The sequence below is a fragment of the Stegodyphus dumicola genome, chromosome 8 (genome assembly GCF_044657685.1).
Source record: "Stegodyphus dumicola isolate Sdum_Otavi_A_Nest chromosome 8, ASM4465768v1".
In the NCBI taxonomy this organism is placed as follows: domain Eukaryota; kingdom Metazoa; phylum Arthropoda; class Arachnida; order Araneae; family Eresidae; genus Stegodyphus; species Stegodyphus dumicola.
Window position 1 is genome coordinate 104,582,349 of NC_140775.1, and position 23,313 is coordinate 104,605,661.

General features: G+C 32.3%; 2 protein-coding genes across 3 annotated transcripts in view; one reads left to right on the top strand and one right to left on the bottom strand.

Moving 5' to 3' along the window:
• The window catches only part of LOC118190227 (uncharacterized), a 77,833-nt gene extending 67,711 nt beyond the window's left edge, over positions 1-10,122 (top strand). For both annotated transcript variants that reach the window (XM_035360903.2, XM_035360904.2), the window contains exon 7: positions 1,891-10,122. In XM_035360903.2, the coding sequence (XP_035216794.2) occupies positions 1,891-6,383 (4,493 nt within the window). In that variant the 3' untranslated portion in view covers positions 6,384-10,122. The remainder of the gene's footprint in view (positions 1-1,890) is intronic.
• A 1,254-nt stretch (positions 10,123-11,376) lies between these two features.
• ND-24 (NADH dehydrogenase ubiquinone) lies at positions 11,377-23,034 on the bottom strand. The gene is made up of 2 exons (XM_035360902.2): positions 22,887-23,034; positions 11,377-13,440 (listed from the first exon to the last, which is right to left on the bottom strand). Exon 2 carries the CDS (start codon positions 13,425-13,427, stop codon positions 12,672-12,674), a length of 756 nt encoding a protein of 251 aa, XP_035216793.1. The 5' UTR covers positions 13,428-13,440; positions 22,887-23,034; the 3' UTR covers positions 11,377-12,671.
• Between the last annotated feature and the right edge of the window lie 279 nt (positions 23,035-23,313).

Sequence of the window (23,313 nt, forward strand, 5' to 3'; positions counted from 1 at the left end):
TTCTAGCAATTATCTTCTTGGTGATAAGAATTTACATAGTTAAAAAAAATGAAATTACAAAACTGAAAGATCTTGAATTTAATCTCCCCTCTTAACAACCCTTTAAAATGCACTACACTAGCAGAGAAATACGTCAACATAATAATTACGCGTAATTAAAATTACGCGATACAACTCCTTCTTCATCAGAAAAAGGGAAGTAACTGCTAATTAAACTGGCTAATTTTCCCTATTATAAAGAAGAAGTATCTGTCAGATGACTTTCGAAATCAATAAAGCTTAAAATCTATGCCAGTCTCTCAGTTATGTCTAAATTTTATATTTGCACATATACATTCACAAAAACATTTCTAATACAGCTGAATCGACCAATCCGCGTGGGCTTAAAACTGTAAAACACGTCCCTGATACTACTGTTACAAATTTTGTATAACGTAAGATGAAAAGTCTGAAGACAGCGAAGCTCTACCGGAAAAATAAGATTACAGGGACAAGTCTATTTCACATTGAAGTAAATGGCTATCTCGTTAAATTGGCAAGATGTCGCCAAGCTAGCAATGGTTTTGGAGACTAATTTTTGTCGCCGAATGTGGCAAGAAATCGTTAAACTTGACAACCCTTTGGGACATTTTGTCCCTGTGTAACTGTAATTGATCTCTGTATGTAATTCTAACCGTATCTGGCCCTTAGATGTAACTTTATATGCCTTTCAGTAATGTCGAGAACGAGAAAGTACTGGAAATTTCCCAGCTGCTGGTGAAAACTATACAAGATCGGAGAAAGAGTATCAGTTCTCAGTTTTTCGTTCAGAATTGAATTTCCAGTATTGAGAGATCTCCGTAGGAGTTCGCTCTTCATATGTGGTTTGCACACAGTTGCGTTTAACTTTCTTACTCTGAAGTCGCTACTAATTGTGTCAGTGGAGTCCCCGAAAAAAACACAGTGATATGATGAAAATCTTGTTTGTACCCCCTTGCCCCCCCTCGCTACGACACTGAATTGTGTTTTGTCATATTGAGAAGAACTGTACTTTTGTGAAAAGTTTTAGAACTGATAATAGTTTCTTTTCGGAAAATAAATTTTATCAATCTATCATCGGGTCTGCATGCATTCAATCCATTACGAACCCATAAATATGCAACACTATTATTTTCGGAAGCTGAACAGACTGGTTGTATTCGTAGGTATTCGTAGCCTTCCCAATGCGTGACGTAAAAACTACTAATTTTCCTTAAGACGTTTCCACAAAGCCATCGATATCCTTTGGCTGATAATGTAATCCTACTTGTGATTAATAAATGTAGTCAAATACAGTCTAATGATAATGATAAGTCAAATACAGTGTTAGAAAATTTACAGAATAGATTTACAAATACATACACGATATTTTAGCTCCGAATATGAAAAATCGAGTAATTTTATGAGTTTTATTAAAAAGCAAGCCGTTTTCCACACTGAAAAAAAAAAAAAGAAAACTGGTAAGAATAAAGCTTTAATTACGAGCTCCTATTAACAAAATAAATAAATGGAAAATTTTAAAGCAATAGCTAATAATACCTTTAACACAGAAAATTACAATTTTCTAAACCAATTTTAGTACATTAAAATTTTGTTCATGAAATTTCTGATATTTCGAATTAAAAAATTTTTTAAATGGAGACCAGTTTTTGCGGAATGATACTTCCAAACAAAACCTTTGTCGTAAAAATCGAAAGAGATTTGCCAAACTTTTAAAAACTATAAAATTTTTGCGTCTAGAAATAATTAATTATAAAGACCAAAAGAAATTAATTCTCACGACTGAAAAATTTTATTTTTTCTTCTTATCATTATTATTCCTTTTTTTTCTTTTGATTGACGGCTATAGTATTTATTATTTACACTTTTTAGAGCTTCATCAACACCATCATTACCAACCAAATGGGAATACTAAGACAAGCCCAGCTGGCCCGGTTGACTTTTATGGTGAGAAAGGTGCACCCGATGCTTCCGAAGAGCTTTTGACAGAAGAATATCACGAAAAAATCATGGTGCAGCCACCACCTCAACATGAAAAATTGTCGCAAACAACCAGAAAATCGAAGTTTCGGAATTCCAAAAAATTTAAAGATGAATCAGATTTACACATTCTGAATTCTTCTGAAAGCGAAAAACAACCAACAATAGAACCCCAGCATTTGTTTCCACCACCACGAGCAGAACCAAGGGAGCAACAATCTATCCATCACCATCAAATGTTAAATTCGCATGAAGACGATAAAGAAACAACTGCGCTGGAAGAAATTAAAACCACAACTGAAAATCCTTTCAGAGTTTCACGTCCATATTTGGGAAAATATCAAACAGATGTTCGAGAATTAGCTGAGATCGAAGAACAAAGATGGAAAGCAGAAAGTACATCAAACGGAAAAATAGCCGTAGGTTCTACTTTTTTGTCACAGACTACACCAGAAACAACCGTTAAACCTCGATTGCAAGTTCCTCCAACAACAGAATCGCCAGTGACAAACAGCGTTTACAGAGAGAAAGAGACGTCTAAGCATACTTTAGCTCATCAACATTTATCAAAATTGATGAATGACTTTTTTGCAATGTCTGCTCCGCATTCTCCAAGCATGATGCAAATGACTTCAAAGAAGAACAAAGATGAACTGTTCATTCCTGATTATAGAATTCCAGAGGAGGATATTTATGAAGGATCGGAGTCCGTTGCTGAAGAAGTTGAAGAACTACCGTCTGAACTATTGGAAGTGGTTGATTTCATAACAAGACAGGATGAAGATGAAAAGAAAGACTTAAAAGCGCACACAAGTCATGAAATTATTAAAATAAATGGACCAATCACAGATGAACACTTGGAAAAGATATTTTCAGATGATAAATCAATAGAGATTGAAAGACGGAAAGTAAAATCTCGTAAAAATTCGATACCAAAAATTGTAGTCGTACCGCCGGAGGATAAAGACGATGTGAAAGATATAGCCGAAGTCGCGCAGTTCACTTCTTTAAGACTTGAGCCACTGTTAAAACAAATGATGGCAGAACATAAATCGATGTCTGTTCTTCCGCTGAAGCAAGATTCAACTCGAAACAGACAGCCAGCAGTATTAACTGCTAAGAAAGTTCCAGTTCGTGTAATTTATAGGGATCAGTTAAGCGAATCTAGACCACAAGCTACATTAACGCGTAAACCAAATGTAAAATTGGTTCGTTCTCGCTTACCAACGCCAAATTATCAGATAATTCATAATGGGAGAATAAGACATCAACAGCAAATTTATTCCCCGAATTCTAAGCCTCAATCTGCAATAGTTTTGCATCCTCCTTCTATACATCCTCCACATCCACCGCCCATACCAAGGAAGCATTTTCCCTTTAGAATCGGCTTTCCTTTCACAACAGGAATTAGACCTTTCTTACATAACACAAGGAACATTCCTCGAAGAAAAAAGAGATCTATAACAAGCAGACTTCGCAGACAAATACGGCAAAATCAAAACTTCCTTCCATTTTCTAGTCCAATATTTCCAACATTCAACCCGAAATTTGCGCCTACCTTTTCTCCTTTCAAAAATATTTTCAACCAAAATCCAATTCACAGCTCTGGTTCTAACCTTTCTCCATTTACATTTCCGGGATTTGCTCTTCGAAGGCCATCGATTGCAAGACCACAAATTTTTAAGCAGTCTCATTCTCGCCCACCACCCGTCCGTCATGTAACACAAGGTGGACAGCAAACTGTTATTGTGGAAGAAGTGCCAGTACCTGTACATGTAGAAATGCCAGCTCCTAATACGTTTCGTCCAGCTCATTCTGGATCACATCAATCAAACCTTGTTCACAGGTTACCCAATCAATTCAGAACTCCATCGCCTCCAGCCGTTCAAACCCCACCTCTGTTGCAAGGACCTCAAAGCAGATATCCCATACGTAATAACTACCGCCCCTTTGGAATGCCATCCAATATCGGTCCCCCCGCAATAAACTTCCGACCTTCATTACCCTTTTCAGCACAACTTCCTCCAACCATAACAAGTCAAGGTCAAGTTTATGCTCTTGGTGTTACAACAAAACCTTTTATGCCAGCTAAACCTCCTCCTGTAAGGCCAATGGTTCCTGGAAAAATTCCACCCGGGCCTTTCCAACCATTCGATGTACATGCCAATGCATATCCTAATTTTCCATACTTCCAAGGAGCATTTACAACCCCAATATCACACGAACCAGTTGTTGGTCGCTTAATGTACAGTGGATATAAACCGCCAAAATCTACTGTAGGAACTAAACGTCCGAAATCAAATTCGCGACCAGATAAAGAGCAAAAAGAAGCACCCTCAAGCAGCAGCAGATCAAATCGTTCAAGAGCAAAGCATGTACAATCCCAATTTTCATCTCAAGGCAGACCTGCTATAGAAGAACATTCAAATTACAAAGCTATGACCGATATACAAGGTAGGTCTAAACAGAAGCCAAACATAGAAGATTCTTTCAGAGATCAGTCATTAAAACCACCAAGGCAAAATTTAGCTAGCATGTCTTCAACTTCATCTGAAGACATTATACCCCGAAAGAGAAGGCCAGGTAGAAGGCGCAGACCAAGGCCATATTCAACTTCTACTTCACCTACAGCACATATTCGAAACAATATTTCACCTACACCTCCTCCACCCGAACAGATTCCACCTCCACCAGCCGATTACACAAGCGCACCTTACCACCATGAAATTTCAAACGCATTACCTCCAATTAAAGAAAACAACAAAGTTCCTGAAACAAGTAGTCTATACCCTCCTGCGGGATATTATGGTAAGGATCAGCTAGGCCAGTTCTTTGATTCTTCTTCCAAACCTCATAAAAAAGAATCAAATCAAAAACCTCATCAACAAAGAGGATTCGGAGAGAGCACATCAAGCGCCGAATCTGATGAATCCGTAGTGAGTTTTTCAAGTGAGGATGGAGAACCTGCTTTTGGAACTAGACTGAGATCAAAGTCCCGTAGCAGTCAACCAGGTAAGAAACTTAGACAGCCGGAACAGTCTTCCAGCCAAAACACCGAAGTTAGAACGCGACCCTTAAACAAACCAGACGAAAAAAGAAACACAAATAAAGCCCCTTCATATTCAAAAGCAAGTGAAACTGGCAGATTTCAAGGCCCAAATCCAAACAGAAATGAAGGCACTCTTCCAAGGCGCAGACGGCCACCACCACCTAGACCAAGAAATCGCCCACCAACAATACCATCTTCAAAACCAGAAATGCACCATTTTAACGATAACGGAGGATTTTATAGTGTACCCAGGGGACTTCAAAATTTCGTTCCGCCTTCAGAACGACCTCCACCAACTCTTGGGGGCAGCACCGATATGTTTGGTATTCCGCATCCCCCCATAGACCAAAGCATATATTCATTACGCCCTCAAGGTGCCCCTGTTGATTTCAATCCTAATTTCTTCAGTGTTCCACCACATGTAGAGCAACAACAAAAATCCCCTTTGCACAACATGAATATCAAATCAATGCCTGAATCGGCTAGGGAATTCTTTACGGCAGCTCAGGAAGAATCATCTAAAGCTAGAGATGCTAACTCCTCAGAAAAAAATGAAAGCGAAGAACGCAGTGTTTCAAAGGAAACAAGTGGTGATAATAGCCAACAGCGTGAGTCCCCGCCAAGGAAATTAAGGAAGCCTAAGAGGAAAAACAGATATAATCCAAGAAATAACGCACCAAAAGACTACAGAGATGTGACTACAGGTAAACCTCAAACAGAACATGCGAAAGCAAAAGAAAATAATGCTATAAGGTACAAAGAAAAAGTAACTACAGCCCCAAGTACTACTTATGAGCCTCAAGTACCTACATCACCAAATTCCCAAAATGATATTAAAGATCCATCAGTTCTTTTTAAACAACGGCCTCCCTTATTACCTAAAACATTACCAGAAATCTCCAAATCCCTTTTGAATGGAAAGCTTGATATACAAAAGCTCAATGCCAGTATATCTACTTCTGTTTCAGTATCTGGGGGATTTCCACACTCTAATAATGCTAGTTCCGAAGATAATTCGAAAAGGGTATTTTCTTCCCAAAATGGTGGATTAGCAGTAGTTAGAAAAGGTCCCAAAAGGAAAAGAGTGAGGACAAGACCTACTACCATTAGTCCTTTTGGAAATGATAATGAGTCTAGTACAAATGCAAAATATGAAATAGCAGCAAGTGTTTTAGATATCATTAAAGCGACAACAGAAACAGAGAGGCAAGCATCAGGCTTCTATTCCAATAGTTACCAAACGGGAGAAAATTCATCACCATCCAGGGTATACAAATCATGGTCTGAGAAACCATCTGCAAATGAACAAGAAAAGAGCAATAAAGAAAGCAGATGAAATTTCTAGCTACTGTTAAAATGCAAAAGACAATAACTGCAAAAGAATTTAAAAAAAAGAGTCCTATATTAAAGATTTTAACTGAATACAATACAAATGCTTAACACTGGCTGTCACAGACAATGCCAAATTCAGTTAATGCTGGCTAAACTGCTATGATGATATGTGGTAATGCATATACGGGGGGGGGAATATGACATATACGGGGTGGGGAATATGACAACAGAAACAGAGAGGCAAGCATCAGGCTTCTATTCCAATAGTTACCAAACGGGAGAAAATCCATCACCATCCAGGGTATACAAATCATGGTCTGAGAAACCATCTGCAAATGAACAAGAAAAGAGCAATAAAGAAAGCAGATGAAATTTCTAGCTACTGTTAAAATGCAAAAGACAATAACTGCAAAAGAATTTAAAAAAAAGAGTCCTATATTAAAGATTTTCACTGAATACAATACAAATGCTTAACACTGGCTGTCACAGACAATGCCAAATTCAGTTAATGCTGGCTAAACTGCTATGATGATATGTGGTAATGCATATACGGGGTGGGGAATATGACATATATGGAACGATAAGAACAATTCTGGTATCCTCTTCTCCATTCTCATAATGAAGCATTACTGCAAAGTAATACATGCTAATAACTGCAAATTTTTCGTTCTTCTATTGAAGAAAATACACTTGAAACAGATATTACATATATCCATTCTGGCGAATTTAGGGAGTGTGTTCTTAACAGTGCAATTCAGTAGTGAAGCTCATCATTATGTATTGAAGAATTTATAAATTTCCATTAATGCCAAATGTAATCAAAGATTACAGTGCACTTTGGAGCTACTGACATTTAATTTGCCATACATCCAAGGAGAAAAATGTTATTCTGCAATTTGAACAGATATTTTTTGTACATATGTTAAATTTTTACTGTATAAGCATTTTGTACATACTGTAATTTAGCAGGTATCTAAGTTACATGTACAGTAGTCACTAATATTTTAGCAGCAATAATTTGTTTTTATACCAAATAACTTGTATAAAAATGCAATTTTTAGTCCATGCCAAAAACAGAAAAAATTCTCTGAAATCAGGAGAAAAGATTAATAAAAAAATATCATTATTCAACATTGATTAACTACAAATTCTCAGTAAGCTAATAAGAAAAAAACTTAAAGAATAAAATTAAAATAAATATAGCATAATTAAAGAATGCCACATAAAAACTGGATATCAGATGTTGCTGAACTCAACAGAGCTTCGTTGCCAATGTGTTCTTGCTGTTCCTAATACTAACTGGTTACCCATGTTTCCTACAGATGGGATAGACCTTATTTCCCCAGTCAAATTTAACACATTTCAGGTATCCACTTAGAAGCCTCATCAAAAGAGTTTGCTGAGCATGATTACCCCTAAAAGCAATAGCATTTTTAATAATGAATAAATTTTTGCATTTTTGATAGCATCATCAGCATTTTTGGAAGCATTTAGTAGAGTGCTTGAGGAAAGAAATTTTACATATCTTGTTGAACAAGATTAAAAGCTCATTACCTATTAATTAAAATAGCGATACTGCCAATAATAAAATACCTTTTTTAAAAGCACACTGTTTTAAAACATTAACACTTTTTTTTTGTTTTGGTACATATTTTTATGTTACATTTTATAAAAATAATAATACTCAAATTCTTTTAAAATAACAAGTAAACTCACTAAAACTTCTTTAAAAATCAAATGTATCTTAAATTGATACCTTCTGTAAAACCTTTTAGGTTTCTGAAAGCATATTTTTGTAGGGAAATAATCATATTACCCTACAGAATTTTACCGTTTTACAAAAATGAATCAAGAGAACAGGGGTCTTTTCGATTCCTAAAAGAAATTAACTGTAGTTTTTATATAATAGAGATACTAATTCGATCAGATAATTAACACGTTTATGCCGGGCCCAATTTTTATGTTCTTCGCCGTGAGATGACGCTTGAACTTTTGCCGCGTTTCATCTGGCGGCACGCGATTATTACCTATTCAAACCTGTATATGAGTTGTACGTTTGCTAATAGTTATTAATTATAATTGTTATTAAAAAAGTTTTTATAAATAAATGTGAATTTTTTATTACTTTAATTTTCAGCGTCTAATAACACAATCTAATGTGTACCATTGGTGGCATGCGCCGCCCGATAAGACAGACTAGTGCGGGCCACCGGTGGTACGTGCCGCCCAATGAGACAGACTAGTGTGGGCCACTGGTGGTATGTGCCACCTTATGAGACAGACGGGTGGCCCGCGCCAGCATGAACGTATTAAGCTACTGAATACCTGATATACAATAATAAAAGCTCTGTCACAAATTGTGTTTACAATTCATTAATGACTATTTCTAATATTTAAAAAATTTTGTTAAGAAAGAATAGTTCACATAAATAAACTGCCTTATTAGAAAAAATATTTTTAAACATTACTTATTATAACACATCCCTTCTTTTTCTTTCTTAATTAACATGAAATGCATGTATTAAAAATATTCATGCACTGTTAGATGATACTCTGTGCAATATTCAATACTACTCATAATTCAGAACTTGACTTAAAGGAGAAAAATGACCAGAATTAAATGAAATAGAGCCTAATTTATATATTAAAATAATAAAAATATACTGGAAAAGTAAAGTTTTATAATATAGGATATTTGATATAGCTTGCCACTACAATATTTTCCATTCTTTGGTATCTTGCTCCAACTTTCAGATACAAACAAGTGGTGCGTAACTAGAATGTGAGCTTAGCTCGTTGATGACCATAAAAAGATTAAAGATAATATGGTAATTGTACAATTACTAAGTGTCCTGCAAAATATTAAAACATAAGCTCAAAAACTGAGACACCAGGAACGTCAAGAAATTTACATGAATTTATAAATTTATGAAATGCACAAAGTATCTGCTCAGGTAAAACTTTTTACAAAGATTTTAGAAGACTGTTTTAGAAACCATAAAATAAAATGCAATATTTATATATACAATATGATTTATAAGAAATGTTTGTTATTAGATTACAATTATTAATATATTGATGTGTAAAATTTAAAGCAATGTTATTCAAATTATTCACATTAATCCAGTATGCAATATTGCTTAATTTGTATCTGAAATGTATTACTATGTATAATGTTAAAGTAATATCCAGCTAATTAAAAAGATTTGAATTGTAATTTAAATTTTCAATATTACCAAGACACATTGTGTGACGATGGATAAATTTTTAAAATGCTTTTTGTCAAAGATTTGTTTGCAAGTCAAATGCTATACATATTCAATAAACTTTTTTTGTCATACAGAGGCAAAAATATGACATAATATGCAAAAATTTTTAATACAAAATTCAAACGTGCTATTTAAAAGTTTGAATGATTATCTGGATTTAAATCCAAATTTTAATATAATAAATTATAAATTGCAATTTTATACAAATTATCTGTTTTGTTTGCTGTTAATAACTCATATATGTACAATCTGATTTTAAAAAGTGACTCTTTTCAAAAGATAAATGGCAAAGAAGACTAGAAGAAAAATTTTTAGGAAGTTATTATTTTCATTTTTAATCTACAGACTATATTTTTAGTTTTATACTAATTTAAATTCTCCTATTAAAATATTCGTCCTTAATAGAAGAATTTAAATTAATTTTCAGTTGTCAATATTATTCTGTTATAATAAAATTCTAGCCTGAAGAGAAAATTTGGATGTTTATAGTTATTAAAAAGCTTAAGACATCATACACAAAATCTCATACATAATTAAATACAAGGAGTAAAAAATTAGCTTACATTCTGAAAATTCCAGATCACTATCTAACACAATAAAGAACATTTAAGAAATTAAAGGAAAAAATTAAAATATATAAAAAAAATCATATAAATATTTAATTTCTTTGTACTCTTTATCAACTGACTCAAAAATTAATCTTTGCTACTGAACAAAATTTTTTTAAAAAATTAAAATTATAAATAGAAAACTATTAATATATAACTACTATAATAAAATTTAAAAAATATACACATGTACCAGGCAATATTTTAAAATTTTATCATCCTATTTGATTTTATTTTGAATGCAGAAAACAGGTTATAAAAGAAATAGAAATAAAAATTTTACAATCAATGTATTTTATAATAATATATTTTACTTACATTATGATGCAATACATACTTCAAAAAATTATTAAAATGTACAGATGAAGTAACTTTTTAAATAGATCACTTTCTTATTCTAATGAACAAACTTTCCTATTCTTTTATTCCACTTTTATAAAACTGAAGACAACACATCATTGTATTTCTGCTCTTTATTAACTTAAGATGGAATTTTAGCATCAAGTGAAAACAAGATAATATTGAAAATGTTTTTTAAAAACATCTGTAGCTTTAAAGTCTTCATTATTTTCTAATTCTGAGAATAATCTGAGATAAGTTTTGTATATTCCTCTCCCAAAATAAAATAATTACAAAATTCCACAAAATGCTGCCACTGAAAAGACACCAGTGTGGTTAACTTTAAAATACTTATTTGAAAGCTCGCATATGGATCTTGGCAAATTTATTTGAATATTACAGTACAGTAAGTATGATTACAAATCAAATCTTAAATGCATGGCTAAAATATATATATATATATATATATATAAGAAATAGCATGAACAAGTCAAAAGTATAATGCAAAATATAAAAATATTAAATTTTTTTTCAGTTTAAATTATGGTACTTTTCGTTACTGGGACTGGATTGAGAAATACATGTGTATATGCATTTATGTATGGATGTACATGCTCACGTATATATCTATATATGTACATCATGTATGTATTTATATATGTTTGTGTGGATGAGTATATACACACATATATGCACATACATACACAAGTGCATACAAATTATTCTTACTATAGGCTTATCTGAATTAATTTAAAAAAAGAGAGTAAAACAAAAAAGAGAATAATATATCACACAGAATTTTTATTTTTCCGAATACTTGTACTTGGCAAAACAAATTATTTGATTCATGACACAAATTTTGTATCATGCTCAGCATAAAAATGACCTTTCAAGCATTGAAATGATCAAGTCTAAAACTATAAATATTCTGTCAAGAAAAGATTTGAATTCCAGAAATATGAACCACAATAAAAATGAAAATCTATATATATTGGGGGATGTATGTTATATGCACAGAAATTCATACAAGAGTGAAGCAATCCGGTTTAGAATTCTTAAAAAAAAATTTTTTTTAATTTAAGACATTACAAAGACCTGCAATTCTATAAATATGAATGATATTAAAAATGGCAATCTAATCTGCAAATTAAAAAAGGAAAAAGAAAGAAAAGAAAAAAGCATATTACAGCTACAAAAAAATCATATATGTGCCGAACTACTTGTTTGCTGAATTAAACTGTACTTAAATTGCACTTAAAGTTTCTAGCCTTCATTCTAGCCACAAAGCTTATCCCCTAAATCAAAATATACTCTACAGTAAATTTTATTGTCAACCACAATTAACATAAGTACTGAAGGCAACAAAATCTAGAAATAATTCTTAAAACATGTATAACATTAACTTATATTAGTTATGAAAAGTACAACCAAACTGATTTTCATCTGTAATAAAAAGTTTTTCCCAGAATAAATGTGTAGGTATGTTTGATATTCTATGCTTAACTATACAAGTGTTACAACAACAAAAACACAGTTTTTTTGTGATGATATAGTATGCGATCTATTGCTTCTAGTTAGTTACCATAGGAACTGAACTTGTTTGTTGTTTTAACAGTTTCTTTTTCCCACCATTTCAACTTTAGTGTTTTAAAGTTGAAATGGTGGGAAAAAGAAACTTTTAAACATTCAACTTCAAAAATAATATTTTGGTCGCAGCATCCAAGAAATATATAACTAACTAAAAAGTAGTATGTTAAATACCACATCATTCCCTAATTTTTTCATGTTCAGCTCTTATAAAATAAAATATCTCGTGAAGCTGGTATACGATACATATGTAACAATTAAGTGACGAATTCAACAACTAACATTATTTAATTTTTATTTAAAGCAATAAAGAGCTCATATTCCCAAAAGTATAAATGTTTCGCATCTAAATCTTTTACAAAATAAAATTTTTATGCATAACTATATTTATACTGCTTAATTCTAAAAGAAAATTGATGGGCTGCAACAGAAATTTAATTTTAAATATCTATTTTAACTTGCGCAAATGTACTCATATGTTGGTCAAATTCACAAGTCTGATCGAACACCAAAACCAGGGCCTGGAGGAGGCTCAGTTAATGATGTCAGACCACCAGCTGGTTCACAAGCTAATCTACCACTACGTGGACCAGCTTTTGGTACATTCCCTGATTTTAAGTCATTTAAAATTTCATCTACATCATTTAAAGACAAATCTTCATAATAATTATCATTAATTTGAATCATTGGTGCATTAACACAGGCTCCAAGACATTCTACAACATTCAATGTGAAGAGACCATCTTTTGTTGTTCCACCAACATCAATACCTAAATTTTTCTTACACTGATCAAGAACATCTTCTGCACCTCTTAACATACAAGGAGTTGTCGTACAAACTTGTACATGATACTTTCCAATTGGTTCACGGTTAAACATAGTGTAAAAAGTTGCAACTTCATACACTCTCATGCGAGGCATTTTGAGCATATCAGCCACATAATGCATTGCAGATATAGGTAACCAACCATACTGTCGCTGAGCAAGATCAAGTAAAGGTATAACTGCAGCTGACTCATGTCCTTCTGGATATATACTTATGATAGATTCAGCACGTTTTAAATTCTCAGGAGTAAATTCAAATGGTATATCTGGATTGTTTTGCTCAGTGTCCCGATGAACAAAAAGTTTGTCACTCTTAAGTATAGAAGAAGTTGTAAACAAGCAACCAGTATTTTGTTGAGGTCCTTTCTGCAGCACACATCTTCTCCCAATGGTAAATACTGATCTTGCTAGGCTCTGCATTTTTTTACTATGCCTATAAAATAATAATATATTTTAAAAAACAAAAATGTGTAGCAATAATACATAGTAATCATGAATCAAGTGCATTTTTTTACATTTTAATGCCCTCTTCTATATCATAGGTATCAAAGAAAATTTAGATAATGAAAATAATAGTAAGCATTTTCAGTTATTTACATAACTATGAAATCATTTTAATTATCAAATTAATTCTTTAATGGCATCCATTTAAAAAAAAGTAGGGAAGAAACAACACAAAATCGGTTTGAGCCAACAAACTACTCACTCATATTTTTCTTTTTCAAACTAATCTTTAATTAGAAGTAAACTCATATCTTTCAAATATCTATGTTCATTCACAAAAAATATAAACTAACCTTTCTGCAGCTATGGGATTAAGCAATTCTTTCTTCCCAAACATGCACAATATCTATCAATCATAAATTTGTAATGCAAGATGTATTTATTTGCACCCACTGCAGTGTATAACTGGAATGCAAGCTGAGTTCATTGATCACCATTAAAAGGTTAACATTTGTTATGAATTAATAACAGCTTTATAAAAATGAATATAAAATAACCATCACTGTTTCAGTAAACTATTCAAAACAATTGTGCAATACTTTCAAGCTAACTTTTGCATTCTCTGAATAAACTCATCACCAGACTATTATCGATGTTGATAATATTCCAGACAAAAATTCCGGAAGACTTATATATTATCCTGTTGACCATAAAACTGTCATCAAGAAGTGCAATTTAGTGGTAATTACAGAAAAACATGATGTAACACACTCATAATATCTGAGGTTTCACTTGATGTAATCTGGACTGACTGTCTATAAGCCACCTTTTTTTTTTTTTTTTTTTTTTTTTTTTTTTTTTTATGAAAAAGGATATAATTAGCTGTAACTCGTAAATTTTTTATTTGGTGCTTGCTTTCTGCAGAACAGAAGGCAGTGGATTATTTTTAAAGTTATGGGATCCTGCTATTTAAAAAAAAAAAAAAAAAAAAAAAAGTGTATATTAATGGAGACGTTATGGTCAACTGAATACAGTCAAAAGTCGTTAATTCGGACACCCATAATCCAGAATGATCTATAATCCGGACCTCAAAGCTACAAACTTTCTGCGCATGCGTCTCATTGAAGCATGCGTGTAAGACTTTTACAGCTGTGAATATGCGTGTGCGCATGCGAAAAATACGTTTACGAATGCTCGTTTAATGTATAACGGACGGTATAAGCTAAGCTAAAATTATCTAATTTAGTTAATGTTGCAGATTGCGTTGTTCCTTAATCTTCGAATTGAATCCGGCTTATTATTTTTTGCAGACTGTTGAGCAATTTTATAAAAGTAAGCTTGAACTTTTGATTATGTCAAAAAAGAGTTTCAAATTCTGGAGCTGCCAAAGGATCTACAAAGGGAAAGCATGTTTCGATGTCCATCAAACAAAAAGTGGAATTGCTGCAAAAAAATGGATAAAGGCATATCCTTTGTTTATCTAACCATTCCAAAATCTGTTTATCAATTTCATGCTGCTCTGCGTGTGCAGGGGGGGGGAATGTTGCGGCGCGCAAATGAACTGGAAGTTGATCTGTCAGCACTATCCTTATCTTCAGGGCAGATGTTTTTATTTTATTTGGCTTATAATTCCTTACTAAATGTAGTATTTCATCTCAAGGTACTCCGTCTTTGATATGATTTAAATCAAATTCTTCATCATTATAATTTGCTTCCGATAGCGAAGAAAGTGGCACAGGGTTTATTGAAAACGAAAAAATTTCGATTGTCAAATTAGTCGGTATTCTCGACACAGCAATTATAGGACTTGAACAGCGGAACTTTGTAACTGAACAAGAAATTATGTCTTTATAGAATTAAAGAGAAAGTATTATATAAAAAATGAAGCAACTTAAACAACTTACATTGAAAGAAATGTTTAATAAAGTAAACAAATAAATATTTAGCATTTTTTTTTGTAAATTTTGATACCCTTTAGATCATAATTGTTCTTTATTTCATAAATTATGGTTTCATATTTTTAATTTTATAATTTCTGCATGCCATCTTACCAGATTTAAACTGATGATCTATAATCCGGAAAAATCGATAATCCGGAATCGCCGAAGTCCCGAAGAGTCCGGATTAACGACTTTTGACTGTATTACAGATTTATCAGGTCCCTGCCTAAGATCACTCAGTTATAAGCAATTGCAAATGCCATTTTCAAAATGCAATGTAATAGATGTATAAGTAAGATCTGTTCAAACTACAAAAAACTCTTAAAATCATGAGGGCAAGCATTAAAAGAAATGACAATTTATTAGATGATTAAAATTGTTAGTTTGTACATCTTATAATAAAGGTGACACTATCTACTACATCAAATATTATCTCTATAATATTTATTCTTAGTTACGAATTTTTGCAATAAGAGTAATTGCTTTGTTTGGGAGTACATTTACATGTAAACAATTTTTTTTTCCATAGTTGAAAATTAAGAAGTCTACAAAAATAACCAGACTGGTGATGAATATTTCCAATTCGTAATGAAGGTACTTTCAAGTAATTTTCCACCTTATGAAAATTGGAACTCCATGAGGTGTAGCTGATTAAAGGTTTAGTAAGAAAGAGAATAAGTTTGGTTATTCATTCTCAAGTTTTCTCCCTTTTGGAAAGTTTTCCTATAGTATTTCTTTTTAGTCCGAGTCAAAAGTAAGTTATTTAGTGGTTACTTCAATATATTACAATTATTTGAATAAATGTCAGTCTGAAAATTTAATATTTAGCTGTCAGTGCATTTGAATTAAAAAGATTCAAAGCATTTTAAGAAACAACATGACACAAAGCAGTCTGCATTAAAAGTAAGCATTCTGAATTAAATTGCATGGATATCCAATCATAATTATTTCCATTTCAATGTAAATGAGCATTTATGCCATCGGATGAGCAACTCGATGAGGAAAATGGGGAGGGAAGAAGACAAAAAGCCATTTATGATAAAAGAATTTTAAATATTTTTGGAAAGTGAAAATTAAGAATCAAAACTGACAAATCTGGATGAATGTGATAGGCTTCTCAGAAATTTAATTTATGTATCTCCTTGCATTGTGGAAAAATAGTGGCACCTACAGCCATCAAATTTTGAATGACTGTAATCCTCCACTAGATTATGTGCATAAGTTTGAATGTTTTTATGTTTTTCATATTTTATGTGAATTTAACTACTCAGCAACTTAAAAAGCAAAAATACAATACTGCTCAAAATAAAAAAAATTTTATCTCCAGTACACCAATCTGCTGTCATTTGGCAAAATGTAATCTTTCACTTTTTATCATGCAATGTACGACCACAGCCTAAAATAGAATAATTTTATCTTTCAGGTACTACAGGGTTCATAGCCACATTTTAGTTAAAAAAATAAGCACCTATAAGTACTTTTCAAGCACATTTTAAGGAAAAAATAAGCACCTGTCTAATTACATTATACACAACTGCATAACCTTAAAAGAAAAATTAGACTTGTAATTTAAAATATGAGCAATGCAATATTTATTAGGAGAATGAGCATTACCTCAAAAATGGAAAACAATTAACTTTTTTTTTTTTTTTAATTTTAAATGACAGTTCAATTTACAGAATTAGTTTACAATGAGAGAAAAAAAACTATGCAGAACTAAACTATATTACAAAATTTACTGATGATATTTCAGCTGAAAATATAGAAAATAAAGGTACAACTCTAATATACGCCCTAATTTCACCAAATGTGACGATATGTGTTCTGCGCTGGTTTTTGGCACGATTGCGTGTTCTATGGCAACCCTGTTGACGTTGAAAAATCTTTCGCTGGAGCTCGTTGGTTCACCTCTGTGTCTGAGAAGATGGGAGGGAAAGATAAAATGGTAGTTGTTGAATTGAAGTTCGGCAAAAGGAAATATGATTGTGGCTATCCTGTTGAGGGGTAGTGGGTATTTGGAACTGTGGAAAGAGGGTCTGGGAGATTATTTTTAATGGCAGTGCATGATAGAAGTAGGGATTTGTGATTTTATTTATTTGTGAACCATAGTATAAATTTTCTGGATAGTGTGTCTGGCTGTCATGTAAATACGATAGTGATTACGTGGCGGCATGTTAAAGGCGGTATGAAATTTATATTTCTACTATTCGAAAATGCATTAATTCATGGTAAGTGCATTTAATTTTATCCTTGTTCTTATTTTGTAGAATGTTATGTTCATGGGTTCTTTAGTATGAATTTCTGTGGTTATTGTTGTTTTTTTAAATTGTTTGAAATTTATTTTAGTTTATTTTGTTGTTTAGTGTCTAGACTGTACAATTCGTAGATGTTTTTTAAAGTTGAAACAGAACGCTGTGTACATGGTATTATTTGAAATTTATTGTTGTTATGTTATTTTATTAAAGCGAGGAGTGCGTAGATCATAGATTCCTTCCTCGCCTAAATTGTGTAATTCGTAGAATTTTTTTTAAGTTTAAACAGAATGCTGTGTACATGGTATTCTTTGAAATTTATTGTTGTTATGTTAATTCATTAAAGTGAGGTCTGCGTAGTTTGTAGATTCGTTTGTTGCCTACATTGTGCAATTCGTAGATTTTTTTTTAAGTTAAAACATGTCGCTGTGTACATGGATTCTTGTCAAATATTTTTGGTTAGAAACTTTACGTTTTTGCTATCTAAATTTTTTGTTTTTGTTTCGGATTTTTAGCTAAATTGTGTGTTCAAAACGTAGTTTTTGTATGTGCGAAAACAGCGTTTTTGGAGACATTTTAAGCTAAAAGTTCAAAATGTAGACAAAAAATTTAGATAGTAATATGGCAGCGTGAAGTTTCTCGCCAAAAATATTTGGCGACTTGAGGGCACATATCAGAGTAGTTCCACAATAAATAATAAGAAGCCATATTAATTGTATTCGTTTGGCACCTAATAATAAATACAATTTATTTTTCCACTCATATTAATATTTAAATAATTCAACTTAAAATTCTGAACATTTTCATTCCATAAGTTTTCCGTTAACATATATCCCAAACAAAGTAATTTAAGTAAAAAAGAGGCACATTTCTGAAATCAGAAGACGGGATTTTGCTTCATGCAGTCATCCTTTAACAGTAAAAGCTTAACTAACCCGCATACTCGGAAATTTCCGGATAGTAATTGGAAAAAGAGGAGTGGGGGAGATTGTAGCCGTTCTTTAGATTTAAATTTAGGCTAAATAAATGATTTTGACATTTCGATATTATGCATCATATAAAAACAAACGGAACTTAGAAATATTCTCTTAGAAAGCACAGTAAAACTCTTTTAAGTGTTCATAAACAAATCTCAGACTGAACATCAAAATTAATTATCAATGCAAAATACCGCAAACTTTATTGCGCAATACGTGCGGCGTAATTCCTCCATATGTGATATTATGCAATCGGAATCAACACCTGCCGGTGTTCGGAGAATAAAGAACTAAATAAAGGAAAAGAAAGAGACTTACTAATCCGGGGTGTTTCTGATTCTAATTTTCAACAGACTGTATTAAATTTCCGGAATAGAATCAATCTTCGCTTGGGTTGGGTAGACCGCAAAAACTTTTAGTCCTATTCAATCCAGATAGGTCAGTGACAAAAAAAAAAAAAGTCCGCTGCTTCAATATTACAGATTTTGCGGAGAAACTCCCAACCTCCATACTGTATAATGTATTGGCAAAGAAAATGAAATTATTTTGACTATTCGATTACTTTCCTTTTATTTAAGCCATTCCGAATATTATTCCTTAAAAAGCTAATCTGTGTAAAAACACACCCATTTTTGGAAGTTTATCTATACTTCAGCAGTTACTGCAACTATATTATTATAAATAGTCATACATATGCTCATAATATAAGCATAACGATCACATAAAAACGCGAATATGAACTGATCACGCGGAACGAGAATGCAAATTATTAAAATCTTGATAGAAATTCAAACGTGTGTAGTATTTGGGTGGGAGGAAAAGAATATCGAATGTACCGGAATTTTCTACCGTTTTCGCAAATCTTTAGCCAACAGAACGACGTGCACCTGTCTGTACTCTCGCGCGAACCATAGGTTACGTTAATGCAGAGGAAGGGGGAAAGCAATTTCCGGGAGTATGATTCACCATCTGACGTTGCATATAAGGAAGAAAAGTTGTTTATTTAGTTTCGGCTTTGGTACGGGGATAAAATGCGCGTTCATTAAAAACAAAGAATTAAAAAAAAGCACTAAAAGCAAAAAATAAGCACTAAAAACAAAAAAATAAGGGCTATAAAGAAAAAGTAAGCACCTATAAGGGCCTTTATATTTTATTTTCAAATATAAGGACTTATAAGCACTTGTAAGGACCGCTACGAACCCTGTACTAACATAATGCATTCAGCAAAAAGTAAGATATTTTCAAATTTAATTTGTTTGTTATTAAATAACAAAGCAAGCAATTTAAAAGCAATAAATGCAGTTCTTTAGAATACTTTTTCTACTACTAAATCTGAGTTAAAAAACAATACATTGAAATCATGTCTAATTAGAAATAATAAATATTTTTATGATATTATATTAGCTAGACTCATTAAAACACTTCTAGCGGGACAACTTCCGACCTGAGGCTACTGCCAAACGGAATTGAGTGCCATCCCGCCAGCGACGAACTACGATGTAACAGACACTAGAGTACCAGTATGGTCCCTGCCAAGCCTGAACCATCCTGAGAATAAACTCGGGTTCTGGTCCTGTGAAAAGTGATTATATACCCTGGTGGTTGAGACTACCTAAGTATAGATCCTAGCCAGTACTTCCCAAGAATTCTCCTGAGTCAACCTCCAGGCTACGAAGTTATCTCTCGTAATGTGTTGCCACTTGACGAAATTTAATATATTTTTATTTCAAATTTAATCACAAAACTTCGGGATTTAATGTTGGTGTCTTGCCATTCCACAAAGCATAAGATATTTAATTTTTTCTGAAATTTAATCTGTCTGTTACTGATTAACAAACTAATGATTTAAAAGCAATAAACATAGATTTTCATCTCTATTATTATTACTTACTAGCTAAACCTTTGACCTTTACATTAGCTGAGTTCATTAAATTCATTATACATTTTTTTCTTTCTTATAATAATTATTTTAGGTTGCTGGCTGTGAAAGTGGCTAAAAGTAATGATAAAAAAATTAAGATTACAGAATGTATTATATACTGACTTGAACTTTAAAAGCAATTCCTAAGATTTTAAAATGTCATTATACATTTAAAACTTCCCAATAATAAACAACTGTGTTTCATAAGCAAATAACTTTCATAAGAAAAATTCCATTTCTACATTTTCACACTCAGCATTAATAGGCAGATAACATTTACAACAATGTAAACAGATTTTATAATTTCTTATTTGGATTCTATAAGCAGACATTTTAGATTTAAGAAATTTCTTACACACACACACAAACAAAACAAAACAAAACAACAAAAAAAAAAAAAAAAAGATGAAATCCATAAGACACAAAATGAAAGTATAGAAAATGATAATTAAAACACAAACACATAAAGGAATATTTTTTATTTATATATAACTGCTGCTACTTTTTTTTTTCTGTTTGTTGTTGTTTTTGTTATTGCGGCATTCCTTGGAAACAACTGTGCTCAGTTGCAGCTCTGTAGGTAACCTGTACGATCTGTTCTGTATCTTTAAAATGTTCAAGATTATGGAATCTCCTGCCCTGTGTAAGGTTTGGTAAGTGATACATTTTGTTTGTCTGCACTGACCGAACTTGCATGTTTTATTTTATTTTTTTTTTGTCCACAGTGACTGAACGTGTCCACTGCAGACATTCACTGGCAGATTTGTGAAATTTATGGAGCAACTGCCATGAGTGAAAGCAAAGTGTGTAAGTAAGTCAGAGACTTCAAAGCTGGTTGTGACAACGTCCCTCATGAGTCCTGCTCTGGTAGCCGATCTGGGATCACAAACGATGTGGTGGCTTCAGTTGAAGGGAAAATTCTTGAGAACAGACACTTCACTATAAGCACTCTTTCAAACGAACTTCCTGAAGTGTTTTCCTGAAGTGTCTAGGACGTGAAAGGCCATGACCTCTCAACTGTCGGAGCAGGCGGAAATTTCCATGAAGAGGGTATTCAAAATCTAATTCTAAGGTATAAGTGTTTAAACAAATTTGGCAACTATGTTGAAAAATAGAGAAACATATGTAGAATCTGAAAATAAATTTTTGATAATTTTCTTTTATTTGTTTTTTATTTTCAAATGGCCCTTACTTAAAAAACACCCCTCATACAATGATGTAAACAAAGTAGAAATAAACAGCAGCAAAATGGAAAAATGTTACATCAATTTCCATACAGAATGTTAAATATGAAGAAGCTTAGAGAAAACAGAAGTAAATATTCCTTTCAGCTTGCTTTCGTGAGCTTTACCTTGAGTATATAAGCATTAAATTCCCAATCAGTACACTATTAATACAAAATCAACGGGTAGTTATGACTGAAATGAATAACTCATTAACTATTGATTAGAAGATCTTGGTCAAAAATGAATTAAAAAGAATACCAATAGTACCAATCTCAAAGCATTTAGCGAAATTAGGGTGGATATCAGAGTTTACCAATGTAACATTTACGGACAACAGAGCAAGGTTTGGAAATTATATATCTACATTAAGAATGGCAATATTAAAAAGATACAAAAAGCTTCCCATATAAAGACCGTCAAGAAAATTTTCTCCTTAACTACAAATCATCCTTTAATACAGTTTTACTTAGATTAGCAATAATATAGGATTAAGCATATATTAACCATAGAGCACTGGTTTACTTGAAACAATAAGTTTCTCAGCTAATTTACTCTATTCTCTGGTAGACAGATTATTTGCATTTTTATGCGATATCTTCTTATGCAACATCTCCTATCATCTTTACAGCATTTCTCGACAACAAACACAATGTTCAACAATCTTCAGTGCAAGCTACTAACTTGTACGTTGATACATGATAATTAATATAGGCAATCAACTCCTCAAACCCATGTTTAACTAGCTGCAAATTAAAATATTTATTTTACAGCTGTTCAAAGAAAAAATAAATTAGAATTCCAAGCAGAGGCAAATAAAATCTATTTTAGCTCATTGAAACAAAGTACTTAAGATTTTTGTTAAGAAATTAATGCAGCTTATTTTAATGAAAATTTAATCAACAACTGTTCTTATATGTGGAACAAGATGATTTCTTAGGCAATGCTATAAAGTAATAAAGGAAATATAAAGAATAATGACATTAACATATTAAATATTATATAAATCATAAAAACAAATTAAAAGACGCATCATTTATCGACTATATTAAAAAAGAATATATATATTTCGCACATTGTAATCAATCTGCATTCAACGTTTGAGTTATTAAACTTACTTACCCAAATGTTTACGAAAATGTCTAGTCCTTTTACAAGGAGTTCTTAAGTTGAGCAGTCAGCTTTCTGAAATTCGGTAACACAAAATTAAATATGGGGAGGTGGAAATCTCTAGCGAAAAAATTTTTTTTTGGCCTGAATATATTATGATCATACCTATGATTCTTTCTTCAAGCATTCTTTTCTTGTGAAAAGGTCTCCAAAGACTCTCTTGTGATGCATTTATAACACTTTAGGCTCCTAGAAAGGGTATCTCTAGCAGCTCTAATAACACATTCAATCGCAGTTTTAGTCAATGGAAGATAAATACGAACTTCTACAGACTCCACAGTGTGTTTTCAAAGAGGCTCTGTGGGCATGAGGTCAATTTTTCGAAGGGGAGGGGGTACCTTATGAATGAATATACTAATGATGATGATCCATCAAAATG